Source organism: Triticum aestivum, chromosome 5A (genome assembly GCF_018294505.1).
Source record: "Triticum aestivum cultivar Chinese Spring chromosome 5A, IWGSC CS RefSeq v2.1, whole genome shotgun sequence".
NCBI lineage: Eukaryota > Viridiplantae > Streptophyta > Magnoliopsida > Poales > Poaceae > Triticum > Triticum aestivum.
In genome coordinates, this window is record NC_057806.1 from 44,524,366 (window position 1) to 44,539,443 (window position 15,078).

General features: G+C 47.6%; 1 protein-coding gene across 1 annotated transcript; it reads right to left on the bottom strand.

Moving 5' to 3' along the window:
- Positions 1-9,023: 9,023 nt before the first annotated feature.
- LOC123106525 (protein PHOSPHATE-INDUCED 1 homolog) lies at positions 9,024-10,337 on the bottom strand. The gene has a single exon (XM_044528667.1). It carries the CDS (start codon positions 10,214-10,216, stop codon positions 9,239-9,241), a length of 978 nt encoding a protein of 325 aa, XP_044384602.1. The 5' UTR covers positions 10,217-10,337; the 3' UTR covers positions 9,024-9,238.
- Between the last annotated feature and the right edge of the window lie 4,741 nt (positions 10,338-15,078).

Sequence of the window (15,078 nt, forward strand, 5' to 3'; positions counted from 1 at the left end):
TAAAGTGGAGAAGAGGAAAGGCAGCCAGGGCAGGCCGCGCGCCCCCTCTCCCCCTAGTCCGAATTGGACAAGGAGGGAGGGGCGGCGCCCCCCCTTTCCTTCCTCTCCTCTCTTCCTTCCTCCCCCCTCTCCTACTTGGACAAGGAAAGGGAGGGGAGTCCTACTCCCGGTAGGAGTAGGACTCCTCTTGCGCGCCTCCTACTAGGGCCAGCCGCACCCCCTTGGCTCCTTTATATATGGGGCAGGGGAGCACCCTAGGACACACAAGATGATCTTCGTGATCGTTCCTTAGCCGTGTGCGGTGCCCCCCTCCATGATATTACACCTCGATCATATTGTAGCGGTGCTTAGGCGAAGCCCTGCGACGGTTAAACATCAAGATCGTCACCGCGCCGTCGTGCTGACGAAACTCCTCCCCGAAGCTTTGCTGGATCGGAGCCCGGGGTGCGTCATCGAGCTGTACGTGTGTCAAGAACTCGGAGGTGCCGGAGTAACGGTGCTTGGATCGGTTGGACCGGGAAGACGTACGACTACTTCCTCTATGTTGCGTCAACGCTTCTGCTTCGGTCTACGAGGGTACGTAGACAACACTCTCCCCTCTAGTTGCTGTGCATCACCATGATCTTGCGTGTGCGTAGGAAATTTTTTGAAATTACTACGTTCCCCAACAGGTTTGCCTCCTCCTTGCGCTCGCGCTTGGGCCTGTAGCAATCCCGGGCCATGTGCCCGTGGATCGCACAGTTGTAGCAAGTCCCCTTGAAACGATGGCCGCCGCCCGACGAGCCCTGCCCGCCGCCGCTGGACACGCCATCATCTTTGCCTTTTCCGCCACGTTGGCCGTTTCCACGGCCTCCGCCGCGGTCGCCTCTTCCTGATGGCTTGCCGCGAGATGACCCCTCGCCTGGGGCCTACGACTTAGTGCGTGCCAGCCACTCCTCGTGGGTCAGCATCAGCTACCCGCCGGTGCGGCCGGCGCTTCCGTGGTCGAGGCGCTCCTCGACAGCCTTGAGGCGCCCTGTCAAATCCTCTATACTCAAAGTAGAGAGATCAACAAGCGTCTCAATGGACATAGCAATTTGTGCGTAGCGCTGCGGCACCACACGAAGGAACTTGTGCACCGCCTTCTCCTCGGTGACCTTGTCGCCCAGGACGTCCAGGCTCGTGATCATGGACCCGAGCCGCATCGCGAAATCGTCCACGAACTCGCCGTCACGGAATTCGATGGTCTCGAACTCCTGCGCTAGAGACTGCGCCTTGGCCGCGCGCACCCGGTCACCGCCGATGCGCATGGTGGCGATCGCATCCCACGCCGCCTTCGCCGTCGGCTTGACGGCCAGTGTCCCCACCATCTCGGGCGGCACTGCTCCAAGTATGGCCTCCATCGCCATGCGGTCCTTGTGGAAGTCGACGTCGTCGTGCTTGATGGCATTCCAGTAGCCACGCGCCTCCAGCTTCACTTTCATGAGCAGAGACCAGTCGTTGTAGTTCGTCTTCATGAGCATCGGCCAACTTGTCAATCCGGACTCCCGGATCACCTTCTGCACCACAGGCGCCGCGAGCTCGCGCCCGCGCACCGTGCGGCTCCGACCGCACCTCAGGGGCGACCGTGACGGGGACCGCGACCGTGGCGGCGTCTTCGACCCGGAGCCGCCCGCCTTGGCCGCATCAGCCGGCGCCTTGCTACCGGCCGCCTTGCCGCCGGCCATGTCCGCAGGATGTCAACGGGGCTCTGATACTACTTGTCGTCGCCGGTGATCTCTCTCTCACTGAAGATGGACTCTCACGCTCTCTGTAACTGAAACACAATGACAAGAGATTTTTGTGCCGCGCACACTTCCTGCGGCTTTTCTGTTTTTCTCCTTATTCCTTATATCTTGAGCTACATGCAAACTAAGCTAACAGCTGATCCTATACTTCCGGCACTCCCAGCACGCACAACATGCCATCCCACGTTGAACTGGTAGTGGCCAGTGCCCCGGGCTGCCTAGCGCACGACCCGGGCTACACACACGCACGCAGCTATGCAACATGCCCACGGCATGAACACGTACAAGAAAAGAAAAAAAATATGCACCTAGAATGTCTATGACACGAATGAATGCTAACACTACAGATAGCGGAGGCGCGGATGAGCGAGGAGGGCTGCGGCGGGAGGCGGAGGAGGATCTCCCGGAGGAGATCGTCGTCGTCCGGCAGAGCGGCAGGCTCCGTCGGCGAGCTGTGGCGGCGGGGGCAGCCCCGGCGGCGGCGGGTCGTCTCACTCATCTCGTCTGGGACTTGGGACTGTGGATCGAACTTCAAAGGCACTGGGGTGGGGCAAAGAAGGTTGGATTTTTTTGAGACAATCTCGTGAAGCTTTATTTAACTGGACCCAATGTTTGTAGGTACAAAAGAGAGATCGCCGGGGTGTCCTAACCAAACATGGCGGCCCACCCCTAATCTCAAAACATACTTCGCTAAATTGTGAGCCTCGAAATTCGAGCTCCTAAACTCATGAAAAAAATTACACGCTAAGAAAGAAGAGCTATGGTCTATGATTTCATGTAAAACAGCACCATATATATCTTGCTTTGTTTCCTTGCTTGAGATCATCCAAAACCACCATGCAGTCTAACGCCACAAGTACTCGTCGAAGATTAAGATCGTCAGCAATAGCTAAAGCTTCCCGTACAGACAGAGCTTCTAGAGTTTGAGGATCACAAACTCCCTTAAAAACTATAGCCGATGCCCCTTGGAAAGTGCTGTCTTGATCTCTGCAAATAGCAGCAGCAACTCCTCGTCCTTGATTGTTTGCAACTGCAGCATCAACGTTTATTTTGTAAAAGTTCTTCGAAGGGGGGATCCATGGCGATCGGCTGGCCCGATGAGTCCTTGCGCTACCTGCAGCTGGTTCCTCGATAGTTTTCAAGTCTGCTAAGTAGGACTGGATAAACTTGTAGGTTGCTTGTGGACTCTGAAAAACTCCTTCATATATTGCCTTTCGTCTTGCTTTCCATACAGCCCATAACGTTACTACCAGCAGCACGAAATCTTTCTGGGATAGTATATCATTCATTGCAAATATCCAGTTTTTTGCATTAGGATCCTCGTTCTGGCTCATTGCTTCCGTCAAGGAATTTTCAGCTAAGGTCCATATGCATCTTGACATAGTGCAATTCAGCAGGGCATGCCTCCATGAATCCTCACACCCACACAGGGCGCATAAATGAGTAGTGGACATATTACAGTGTTGGAGAAGATCCGCCGTCGGCATCGAATGCCTTGCAAGCCGCCATAAAAAGACTTTAACTTTTGATGGAACCCTAGTATGCCACAACGACGTCCATGCCTTAGAACTTTCTGACAAATCTGACGCTCCTGCATGCTCATAAAGCCAATTCTCTCGGTGCTCTTTCTTGTTTAGGATAATTCTATAGGCCAATCTGACCGAGAAAATGCTGTTTCGCTCACCCGACCAAGCCCAGAAATCTTCCACCGTCCTTGTGCAGAGCGGCAGGCCCATGATTACCTCCGCGTCGATGGGTAAGAAAGTGGCCCGAATCACCTCCTCCCGCCAAGTTGCTGACGTATGATCAATTAGTTCAGCTACCAGCGTGGGTGGGTTCGCTGAAAGTGAGACGTTCGGTCGCAGAGGGCCTATCCTGGGGAGCCAGTTTGTCTCCCATATATTCGTTCCTTGACCATTCCCAATCCTCCTAATGATGCCCTGTTTCAGTATGTCCCTACCATCCAATATAGCTAGCCATATCTGCGAAGGTTGGGTACCCAATTCTGCCTCCAAAAAGTCAGCATTTGGAAAGTACACCGCTTTTAGAATTCTTGCACTCAGCGATTGTGGTGACTCGAGGAGCCTCCATGCTTGACGGGCAAGCAGAGATAGGTTAAAAATCTCAATGTCTCTGAAACCCATCCCACCAAGGTACTTTGGCTTCGTCATTACATCCCAAGAGACCCAAGCTGGTTTCCTTCGACCTTGTTTACTGCCCCACCAAAATTGCCTGATTATGGAGGTAATGTTCTCACACAGACCCCGAGGCAATCTGAAACAAGCCATTGAATATACTGGTATAGCCTGAGCAACTGACTTGATGAGAGCCTCTTTTCCAGCTACTGACAGAAGCTTCTCCATCCATCCTCTGACTTTCTCCCACACCCTGTCTCTCAAGTACTTAAACGTACCATCTTGGACTGCCCAACATCTGTGGGCATACCCAATTATCTATCAGACAAGGATTCATTGTGCACATTAAGACATTGTTTGATGCTTTCTCTGACCCCTTGAGGGCACCCTCTACTAAAGAAAATAGAAGATTTAGCATTATTGATCTTCTGACCCGAAGCACTGCAATATTTGTCCAATAGGTTTGAAACCATCATAGCCCCCTCAACACTTGACTTAAAAAGCAACAGGCTATCGTCAGCAAAAAGGAGGTGGTTAACAGACGGAGCCGTCGAGGCCACCTTGATTCCTTCCAGAACAGACGACTGAGAACTAGTTTTCAAGAGGCACGAAAGGCCCTCTGCTGCAATTAAGAAAAGATAAGGAGAGATTGGATCTCCCTGTTGGATACCTCTAGTCGGTGTAAATTGCTCCAGCTCCTCACCATTGAATAATACCAAGAACGATACAGATTGCACCATACCCATAACTGTTTGGACCCAAGAGTGTGCAAAACCCAAATTTTCCATTATAGCTCGAAGATAAGGCCACTCTAGCCTATCATAGGCTTTCATCATATCCAACTTCAACGCACAAAAATTATTCCTCTTTGCTCTGTTCCTCTTCATAAAATGCAGGCACTCATATGCACATATTATGTTATCTGTGATTAATCTACCTGGGACGAAAGCTGACTGCTCCTCAGATATAATGTCCTGTAGAATCATCTTCAGCCTATTAGCAACAACCTTGGATGCAATTTTATAGATAACATTACATAAGCTTATAGGGCGGAACTGAGAGAGTTGAGTTGGATTAAGGACCTTTGGAATAAGCACCAAGACTGTATCATTCACACACTGAGCATCCTCCTCACCTCTGACAATTCTCAGGACCGCTTTTGTTACTTCATCTCCACAGATGTCCCAGTGTCGCTGATAGAAATGAGCAGGAAAACCATCCGCACCTGGTGCCTTAGTCGGGCCCATTTGGAATAACGCCTTTTTAACTTCTTCTTTGGTGTAGGGCTCAAGAAGAATAGAATTCATTTGGTCAGTAACTTTGACAGGCACGTTTGCTAGTACCTCCTCTACACCTTGCGATGTATATAAATTCTGATAAAACTCATTAACTAGTGCCTTCAAATCACCTTGATCCTCCGTTAGAACACCCAATGAGTTAGCAAGAGCTTTGATCATGTTTCTCTTGCAGCGCTGGCTAGCCCGAAGGTGAAAGAAACGTGTGTTTCTATCCCCAGCCAAAAGCCACTCCAACCGGGAGCGTTGTCTCCACATCAACTCCTCCCTGTGATACATCTCCACAAGTTTCTCATTGATTTTTAGTTCAATGTGAGACGGAGCCGTTCTCGCTGGATCGCTGTGAAGGCGTTCTAATTCGGTTTTTAAGTTTTTTATCTCCTTCCTCACAGAACCAAAAGTGTTCTTGTTCCACGAGTCTATCTCACCAGAGATTCGACTTAGCTTTGCTCGCAGCTCCTCCATGTGCTCCGTTGGATCTCCCATAGTCCAGCACGACGTAATCGTATTTTCCCATGTCTCATGTGTCTCCCACATTAATTCATACTTGAACTCTCTCTTCCTCCTTCGTGGCCCCGTCGCATGCAAGTTCAACAGAATAGGGCAATGGTCTGAATTTGCTGCTGTGAGGTGCCGTACGTGAGCATATGTAAACCTTTCATTCCACTCCGCCGAGGCTAAGGCGCGATCCAGCCGCACCCGGTATAACTTCCTCCCACCACTTTCTTCTCATAAGTCCAGAAGTGCCCCTGATAGCCAACATCCATTAACATGCAAACATCAACCGCCTCACGGAAGCCTTGTATTTGGGCATTGCTTCGTTCCCCAACTCCTTCATGTTCGTCCGGACGAAGCACCTCGTTAAAATTGCCTAAACACACCCAGGGCAGATCACTCAAAGAACTGATCCCTTTTAATATATCCCACGTTTGGAACCTTAGAGATGTTTAAGCTTCCCCATAGAACAATGTCATTCTCCATCGATCACTCCCTGGTTCTTCCACAGAGCAATCAATGTGGTACACAGAGTAACCAAGAATCTCAATCTTTATTGGATTATTTCAGAAAATACCAAGTCCACCACTTCTACCTTGACTACTTACAGCATAGCCATTATCATAACCGATCGCACCAGCTAAGTTTTCTACCCTAGATCTCTCAATCTGTGTCTCAACAATGCATAACAGGGTAGGGGCAAAATCCTTCGCGAAATCGCGAAGTTCTCGAACCGTCGCAGCGTTGCCCGCGCCACGACTGTTCCAACTCAGGATACTCATTGCACCCGGCGGTACCCCTCGAAGGAGCCCGCCGATTGTGCTTCATTGGTATTGGTAGCTTCGCCTGTCTCCACCGTCAATCCTGACTCATCCATCCCTTAGCAAAGAAGGTTGGATGATTTTTACTCTAGTCACTTGTGGTATTGGGCCGCCACATAACCGCTCGATTTGTTACACGGGCTAATACACACGTAAGTGCGTCTGGGCTTTGTGCGACGACGGCCTGATGACACCCTGAGTTCAAAATTGTCTGGAAAATATCCTAAAAATTCAAAAACTGTTCGTGACTTACAAAATAGTTTATTTATTCATAAAATGTTCACTAATTCAAAAAATAATCATGCATTTCTAAAAATGATCGTTAAATCAAAAGAATATTTGTGAATTTCAAAAATTATTACACCAATTTATGAAATGATCTTCGTCCATTCTAGAAATGTTCGCCGATCAAGAAAATTGTAAAAAAAATCACAGTTTTAGAAAAATGTTTGCAAATAGTATAAAATGTTCAGGAATTCAAAAAATGTTCAAAAATTTGTAAAAGTGTTCATGAATTTGAAAAATATTCACGATTTCAATTATGTTCACGAGTTTAAAAAAATGTTCATGATTTCACGAAATTTAGAGTGATAGTGTATCTCGGTGATGCATCAAAAGATGATCATGGCTATTCGAGATTATGATTTTTTTTCTCCCGTTGTAACACACGAGCCCTTTTGCTAGTATAAGAAAAATATGAAGATAAACAGTGCCAAGTCGGTACCAGTACATCCATCATTAGATATATTTTACAAATATTTTTATTCAGTATTGTACTCCTTCTGTCCGTACATAAGTTCCGCTCAAACGGAGTAATTGTTAATATTTTCTTCTATACATATAGCTAAACTTAGAAATATTTGACGTTTTGACTGAATATATCGGCAATCCATTTAGGGAGGACCGGAGGAGGAAGCATAGACCTGATTCTCTTTTTAAGTAAGAGATTAATTCTAACTAGAAGAACACCTGTGCGTTGCAACGGGGCCACATTAACTTTAAAAGTTCAATATTAATATTCTCATATATATCAAATGACATTGGCGACCTTTTTTACCATCAATTCCTCACACACACACTCGGCCTCCTTCTTCCTCACTCTCTCCCCCTCTCCCTCTCTCTCTCTAACACACACACATATCCATCTTATTGGGTACGGGACCATAATCCATCTATTTCACACACACACGCTAATACATAACAATATGGATTATGTGTATTATATTTGCCACCACAACTGAGGGAATTAATTTCATGTAACTCGGCCAGCCACAGCTCCAAGAATACGCGGAGGAGGTGGCCCGGGTCGGCGTCGGCGCCGTCCGGCACGGGCCACGGGCCCGCTTCCAAGCGCGTCTGCGCGTCGGCCACCCACGTCGTGTCCTTCAAGTGCCACTTCCACCGGAGTTGGCCAGGGAAGCCGCCCTTCTTTGCCCCCTTCACCGGTTGCGGCCAACGCGATGCCGCGGCACCCGGCCTCGCCGTCCTCGTCCTCCAGCACCGTCGCGACCCAGTGACGCAGCCCAAGCATCGGCCTCGAGAATCAAGAACGCTCGACAACGTAGAGGGAAGGAAAGGTCATATACATGTTATAAGAAAGGGAGTTTATTTACTGCTCCCTCGATGTATTGTTTCCTTTGTTTGGAGATTGATTACCATCCGTGAGTTAAGGTAAGGTTTACGTGATTGAGCAATTTTTTGAAAATCAATTATTTGTTTTCTAATTAATGTAATTGAGTGATTTAAGGTAAGGTTAATTAATTTAGATTTCGTCTTTAGAGATTGTTCGTGATTGATTCTACATTACTAAATAACTTGCGCTAGTATGGAAAGTTCTGATCTGTTTAGATTTCTTTCGTTGTGTGAGAGGGTGACGTGAAAATAAACCGATGAAGTGAGGGGAGGGGACGAAAAAAATCTACGAAAAAAACCAGCGAAGGTGGGAGGAGGTACCAAAAAAACCATGGAAGGTGGGAGGAGACTACCAACTGCTTCATTAGGAGTAGAAATTATTAGAGATTAGAGATTATTTGTTTCCTGAAAATCTATTATTTGTTTCCTAAAGCAAATTGCATTAATGAGAGAGATTTAGTAGATTTGGCTAAGGTAAGAAAGAATCTATTATTTGTTTGCTAAAGCAAATTGCATTAATGGGAGAGATCCGTTGATTTGGCTAACGTAGGAAAGAATCTATTATTTGTTTGCTAAAGCAAATTGCATTAATAGAAGAGATCCGTTGATTTGGCTAAGGTAGGAAAGAATCTATTATTTGTTTCCTAAAGAAAATTGCATTAATAAGAGAGATTTGTTGATTTGGCTAAGGTAGGCGGTTTTTGCGGTTCGTGGCGGCTTAGTTTGAGGTGGGACGAGGTACAAAAAAAACCATGAGAGGTGGGACAAAAAAACCCTGAAAGGTGGGAGTTGTCCCTGGTTAACCTACGAAATTTTGTAGATTTTTTTAGGACGAAAAAAACCCTAAAAGCGAGACTACCAACTGCTCCCTTAGGAGTAGAGATCACACCGTTGCTCTGCATTGATATCCATGCATATAACTTTTTTAAGGGGCTACACTGCTTTGACATGAGTCGCTTACGAACGTGCATCACGCAGCTGCTAGACGTGACGATTAGATCGGTGCCTACTATCAAGCAAAGCTTTTGAAGTCTCATGCATAAACTCGCGGCCTAAGTATACAAGTTAATTAAACGGCTTGGTTTGTGATTGGATCAGGCCATGATAAGGCAGGAGTAGTTGGCGGGATCGAGCAGGGCCGGCACGAGGTACCTCCTGCCGTTCCTGCCCACCACGTTGTATCCGCCGCCGGTGGCCGTGTCAAGCTTCACCGCGCCGGGGTAGCCAGGGTACGCACCGCGCCCGTACACTCCCGGGCACCCGCCGCCCACCTCCACCGGCGCGCCGGCGTCGCCCTGGAAGTATCCGTGCCCGTACGGGTTGGTCACCGCGCCGGCCAGCAGTGCCGCGAGGTTGATCACCATGCCGTCCACCCCGGCGTCGCCGTTGGGCGCACGGAGCGGAGTCTCCCCGCCCCTGTGGCGCCCAGGCCCTGCCGTCGCCGCCGCGGCAGGGTCCGCGGCGTGGAACGGCCACGCGCACCGGCCCGGGCACTGCACGGCGGCGTTGCCCACCCACACGTGCACCGCGCCGCCGGGCGCCAGCGAGCCGTGCAGCCCGCAGGAGCTCCCGCAGAAGCCGTCGACCGCTACGTTCGCGGCGGTGAGCACGACGGCCACGCCGCCGGGGGCGACGCCGAGCCGCGCCGCCAGCTGCTCGACCTGGAGCCGCGACAGGTGCTTCCCCAGCGAGCACCCCTCGTCGGACACCTGGTTGGTCAGCATCACCCGCGTCCGCTCCCTGCCGGTCCTCTGCACGTACCGGTCGACGGTCTCCCACCACTGAGCCACCGACGCCGACGACGCGGCCGCCGGAGCGCCGAAGGCGTGGGGGGGCGAGCGCGGGGAGAGCGAGAGCAGGAAGTCGGCGAGGACGGCCTTGTGGTGCGGCGAGAAGGCGCCGTAGTAGAGCACGGAGACCGGCACGGTGCCGTCGAGCACGCCGCCGTGGTGGTACGCCATGTCCGGCGGCGGGGGGTTGTACAGGGAGGACGCGCACGGCGAAGGGCGCGTGAGGCCGATGAGCAGGGCTAGCAAGAGGGAGCACGCGGCGTGCGGCTTGCTCATCGTCATTAATGGCGAACCATGGAACGGGATGCAGCGGAGCTAGTAATGCTTTGGTGCGCTTTTATATGGATGGTGCGTTGGTCTGTTTCTTGCACGGGTGGACGAGGAAGGCATGGAACGGATCGGATCGGATGCCCGGCGTGCGCTTCATTGGAGTTGCTTCCAAGGCAGGTTTAGGCGGACAGCAGTATACCCATCAGTGGACTTCATTGGATACCCGCGCGCAGCAGTGGCGCCCTGTTGCGATACAACAGCATCGCCGCGCTCGCCGTCGAGCGAACAACGGATGACCTCCAAACTGTCTCAAGCTGCTGCAAGCTCCTAGTGCCCGGCACGCGCGACTGCTAGTGCAGAGAGTATAACCTACAATGAAAAGGAACATTTTTTTTTTGTCAATTCTTTTATTCTTGGTTAGTCAAAGTTCCAACACAGAGCAGTCACCCGAACCGAGACATGAGAAATAAACACCTTGTGTATCCTCAACCCAATTTCCAAACATATTCTGTACACGCAAAGTCATTTTTGAGCGTTTTCCGTGATGTGCCGGTAGATCTAGGGCCATCCACTTATTCCGAGATTCGTAAAAATGTATAACCCACCTAAATATGTATAGCACCGGTATATTTCTTGTATCTTTATTTTTCGTCAAATCAGTGGCAGCATAATGGACTCCAAAGTACACCTTTTGTCAGGGACGGTACACATGTAAGTTTCTCCTCCCACTCTACCTGCGGAACAAATCCATAGACTTTATTTCCTCTTAGAGAATTTAGATCAATCATATCTTTTAAACTATAGACTTGTTTTTATTTTTATTTTTTATATTTGGTCTCCTGGCATCAAGAACTTTAAAATTAGACCAATTTTGGTCACATTTCAAACACATTTAGTTTTAGACGTTTCACATTTCATATGTGAAATAAACACATTTCACTATAAAAATCTGAAACAAACCTATTTCACTAGAAATATGTGAAAATAACACTTTTCACATAAACCTATTAAACTCAAATGACACCTTGAGAAACTAATTATTTGGAAGTATGTAACATTTTTATTTCAAAAGAGTAAAATAAGTTATTTTTCATAACATTTTTTTAAATGTGTAACAATTTATTTCAAAAAAGTGAAATCATCTTTTAAAAAAATGTGCAATGGAAATATATGTGTTTTTTATGAAACAAGTCAGTGGAAAGTGAAATGTATTTTCTGAAAGTGAAAAATAATATGAAACCGAAAAGTTAACTTGTGAAACTGATTACTTCCAATGTGTAACCGTTTATTTCAGAAGAGTGAAACATGTTATTTCAAACATGTGGAGTTGAAATGCATGTGCTTTTTGTAAGCCCGTGGAAAGTGAATTTCATGTTCTGAAAGTGAAAACAATACAAAACTAAAATGTTAATTCGTGAAACCGATTATTTCGAAATGTCCAACAGTTTATTTCAAGAGTGTCAACTTGTGAAACCGATTATATGAACTAAAATGTCAACTTGTGAAATGGTCATTTCCAAATGTGCAATTGAAATAGATGTGATTTATCTGAAACAAGCCGGTGAGAAGTGAAATGTAAGTTTTGAATGTGAAAAACAACACAAAACTGAAATGTGAATTTGTGAAACTGATTGAAATCATTTTATTCATAAGGTTTTAATCGGGTGAAATATGTGAAATGTGTTTCATGAATTTTAACTTATTTAAAATGTATCCAAAATCGGTCTTATTTTAAAGATCTTTGCGACATGACTTCAAATATATAAAAAGTTTTGAAATCAGAAGTTTGGTTTAAGAGATATGAATGATTTTAAATTAGCAAATGTGAAATAAATGTATGCATTAGTTTGAGAGAGAAAGAAAGAGGGAATGGATAACACATATATGCAAGACACCGTGTCATCTGACCAAAAACTGACTTTGATGGGACCTGTGTATCCTATTTAAATGTTGTATAGTTATGTATTCCCGAAAACAGAATGCTTTGTTTTTTATACTACACAGTGCTACACCAATCTTTAAAACACAATGGACGGCCGGAGATCCGCTGGTACAAGACGGAACCGCACAATTTTCCGCTTCAATTGTGTACACCATGCAATGGATATATACAAATTTGAGGGCACACGACCGATCTTTGTTTTAAATAGGACGCTATGTCCACGCTATAACGTTTGGAGGGGTATGCTCCATTTAGCGCGCAATAGCGCAATTTGGCACGTTAATACATTAGCCGTGACATAGCCCACTATTTAAAACTCTATGAACAGTAGTCTACACAACACGACCGAATTGACATTCGAAAATAGATGTTTAATTGGCTTCTCGTGGTTGGAGAAGTTGTTTTTTTTACTTCCTAGAAAATTCCAAGTATAGTCAAAATTACTGCCCTGTTAATGATAAATATCACATGAAGATCTCAACTTTAAATTGTTTTTAACTTCCATAACATTTTACTTCTTGTTATTTCTTTGCAAGTATTTCGGGACGAAGAAAGTATTATTTATCGGAGCATCACAATGAATTAAGAGCAATGCTACACCTAGATAAAGTTACGTACAGATTTTACGTAATAGGCAATGTGTAGGACTGCGATTGGATGGATGGATGTGGCAGGGGCCCACACGGGTGAAAATCAGGGGGGGCGATAGATTTGTTAGGCAGGTTACGTAACTCTTCATAGGTTGTTTTCGTAGGTGTAGTATTATTGATGAATTAAAGCAAGAAAACACACGCACACGCACACATTGCGTGTGTCATTGAGCATGCTTTATGCGTGTACTTCTGTTTCGTACGTGCGTAGTTTTTTGTAACAAAGTACAAAAGCAGACGCTTGTACATATGCACATATACTCATCCATATGAATGCACAAACGCACACTCTATCCCTATGAGCATTTTCGAGAGACTGAGCTGGCACATCATTTTAAGATTGACGAAGTCGCATATACACTCAACCCTATGAGCACCTCCATTTTGTATGTTCATACTGCTGCATTGCTTTGATTGTAACTTGCAAAGGGTTTATCCAAATGTTGAAGATAATATACAATTGAAAAGATATGATGGGATGCAACATTTTCATACAGAACAAAATTAGAAAATCAGAATCTACATAAATGATCAACTAACTATTTTTAATCTATTGATTTGGGTAATGTTTCCATGCAAAAAAAATCACATATTTCTTATGATTGAAGAGACGTTTAAAATATATGTCTGTTTTGTGCTATTTTATCGATTTTAAAAAAATATTTCCAATTTATTCGTGGAAATATTTGCTCCAATATCGGACGTGGGATAATTGCGCGACCCACGGAATTGCCCGCGGCGAGAGGCTCAGGTTTTTTGCATTCGTCAAACTCAAGAATACACTTACTCCCAGGCACCTTACTGAGCCCACACTTCAGCGGGTGATTAAGATCGTCCTTCCTAGGGAACTCCACTCTATAAACCTGATCCTCCAACCTGACAGGTGACCAGTGAAAAGACTCAGAAACTAGCCGTCTGAACTGCTGACACACCTGTTTCTCTGTCAGAGTACCCTGAGTAACCTTGACCAGACCAAACTTCGAGCTTTCCAAAGTAGGGGTCACCGAGATCGTGCGTGGAGTCTCAAAGAACATAATCTTGTTGTTGCAGACACCGCAAATGGTCACCACAGGCTTAGGTACCAAAAGCAGCGGACAATCGTCACATGAGTGTCCAGGCTTTAGACAAATGTCACATAACACCATCGTGCAGTCAATCACAAAGTGACCTGGCACAACACAACGATAACAGGTCATCTTTTGTTTCTTACGGACGACCTTATTAGCCCGCACATTATCAGCTTTGTCGCTCCCTTTGTCACTCATCCCATCTCTGTCATCGGTAGGTGTCGTGGCCGGAACAGACACCGCCGCCAATGCCTTAACCGCCGCCACCACAGCCTCAGGTAGAGGAGGCGTGGAAGTAGAAGCAGTGGACGCGGCCTCCATCGCCGCCCCACCGTCAGTCGTCGCCGGTTTGATCGTCGGCTGCTTAGGATAAACCTTGGGGACATATGGGCGACGCGTATGAGGGTATCGGTCATCTCCTCCCCGACCACCACGCGTATGAGGCCCTGTGGCACCCTCTATGAACTCGTCGGGGGGAGGGTTGAAGTTTCGCTGCCACTGGTTGCCGCCAAAACCTCTTCCTGCCCCGTCATTCCACTGATTCCATCTGGTCCGATAGCCATGATAGCCACCGTCATTGCCGCGGCCAACAATATAGCCACCGCGTCCGCCGTTGAAACCATAGCGGCCCGCGCCATAGTCGTCGCGGCCGTCGCTTCCGGAGGCAGCTCCATACTCGCTGTGTCCCGTGCCGCCATAAGCACCGCGCCCGCCAACGGGGCCAGAGCGACCCGCAGCTTGGACCTGCCCGGCATCAGCAGCCCCGCGCCGTCATCGCCGCATGGTGCAACCGACAGCTACGGCGGCTGCTGCACCTAGAGCCGCAGAGGCGGCTGGGAGCCATCTCCCCAGCCAGCCATGCTCGCCGCCGGGAGTCGGCAATGTAACGCCCCGAGACCGATGTGCCAGGTGTCTGTCAGTTTTTCGCTGTCGTTGTCATGTCTTTTGCTTGCGTGTTGCATCTTATCATGTCATCATGTGCATTGCATCATCATGTTTTCAAAACTTGCATTCGTCCGGGTTCTCCCGTTCTCTCCGCTGTCCGTTCTGAGCCCAGACACACTTGCACGCGCCCGCGGCACGTCCGAAATATTATTTTATAAGTGGCCGGAAAATGTCCTCGGAATGGGATGAAAGTTGATGTGCGGTGTTGTTTTATTGTCAGTAGACCGCCTGCCAAGTTTCATCGCATTCAGAGTCCGTTTGATAGCCCAA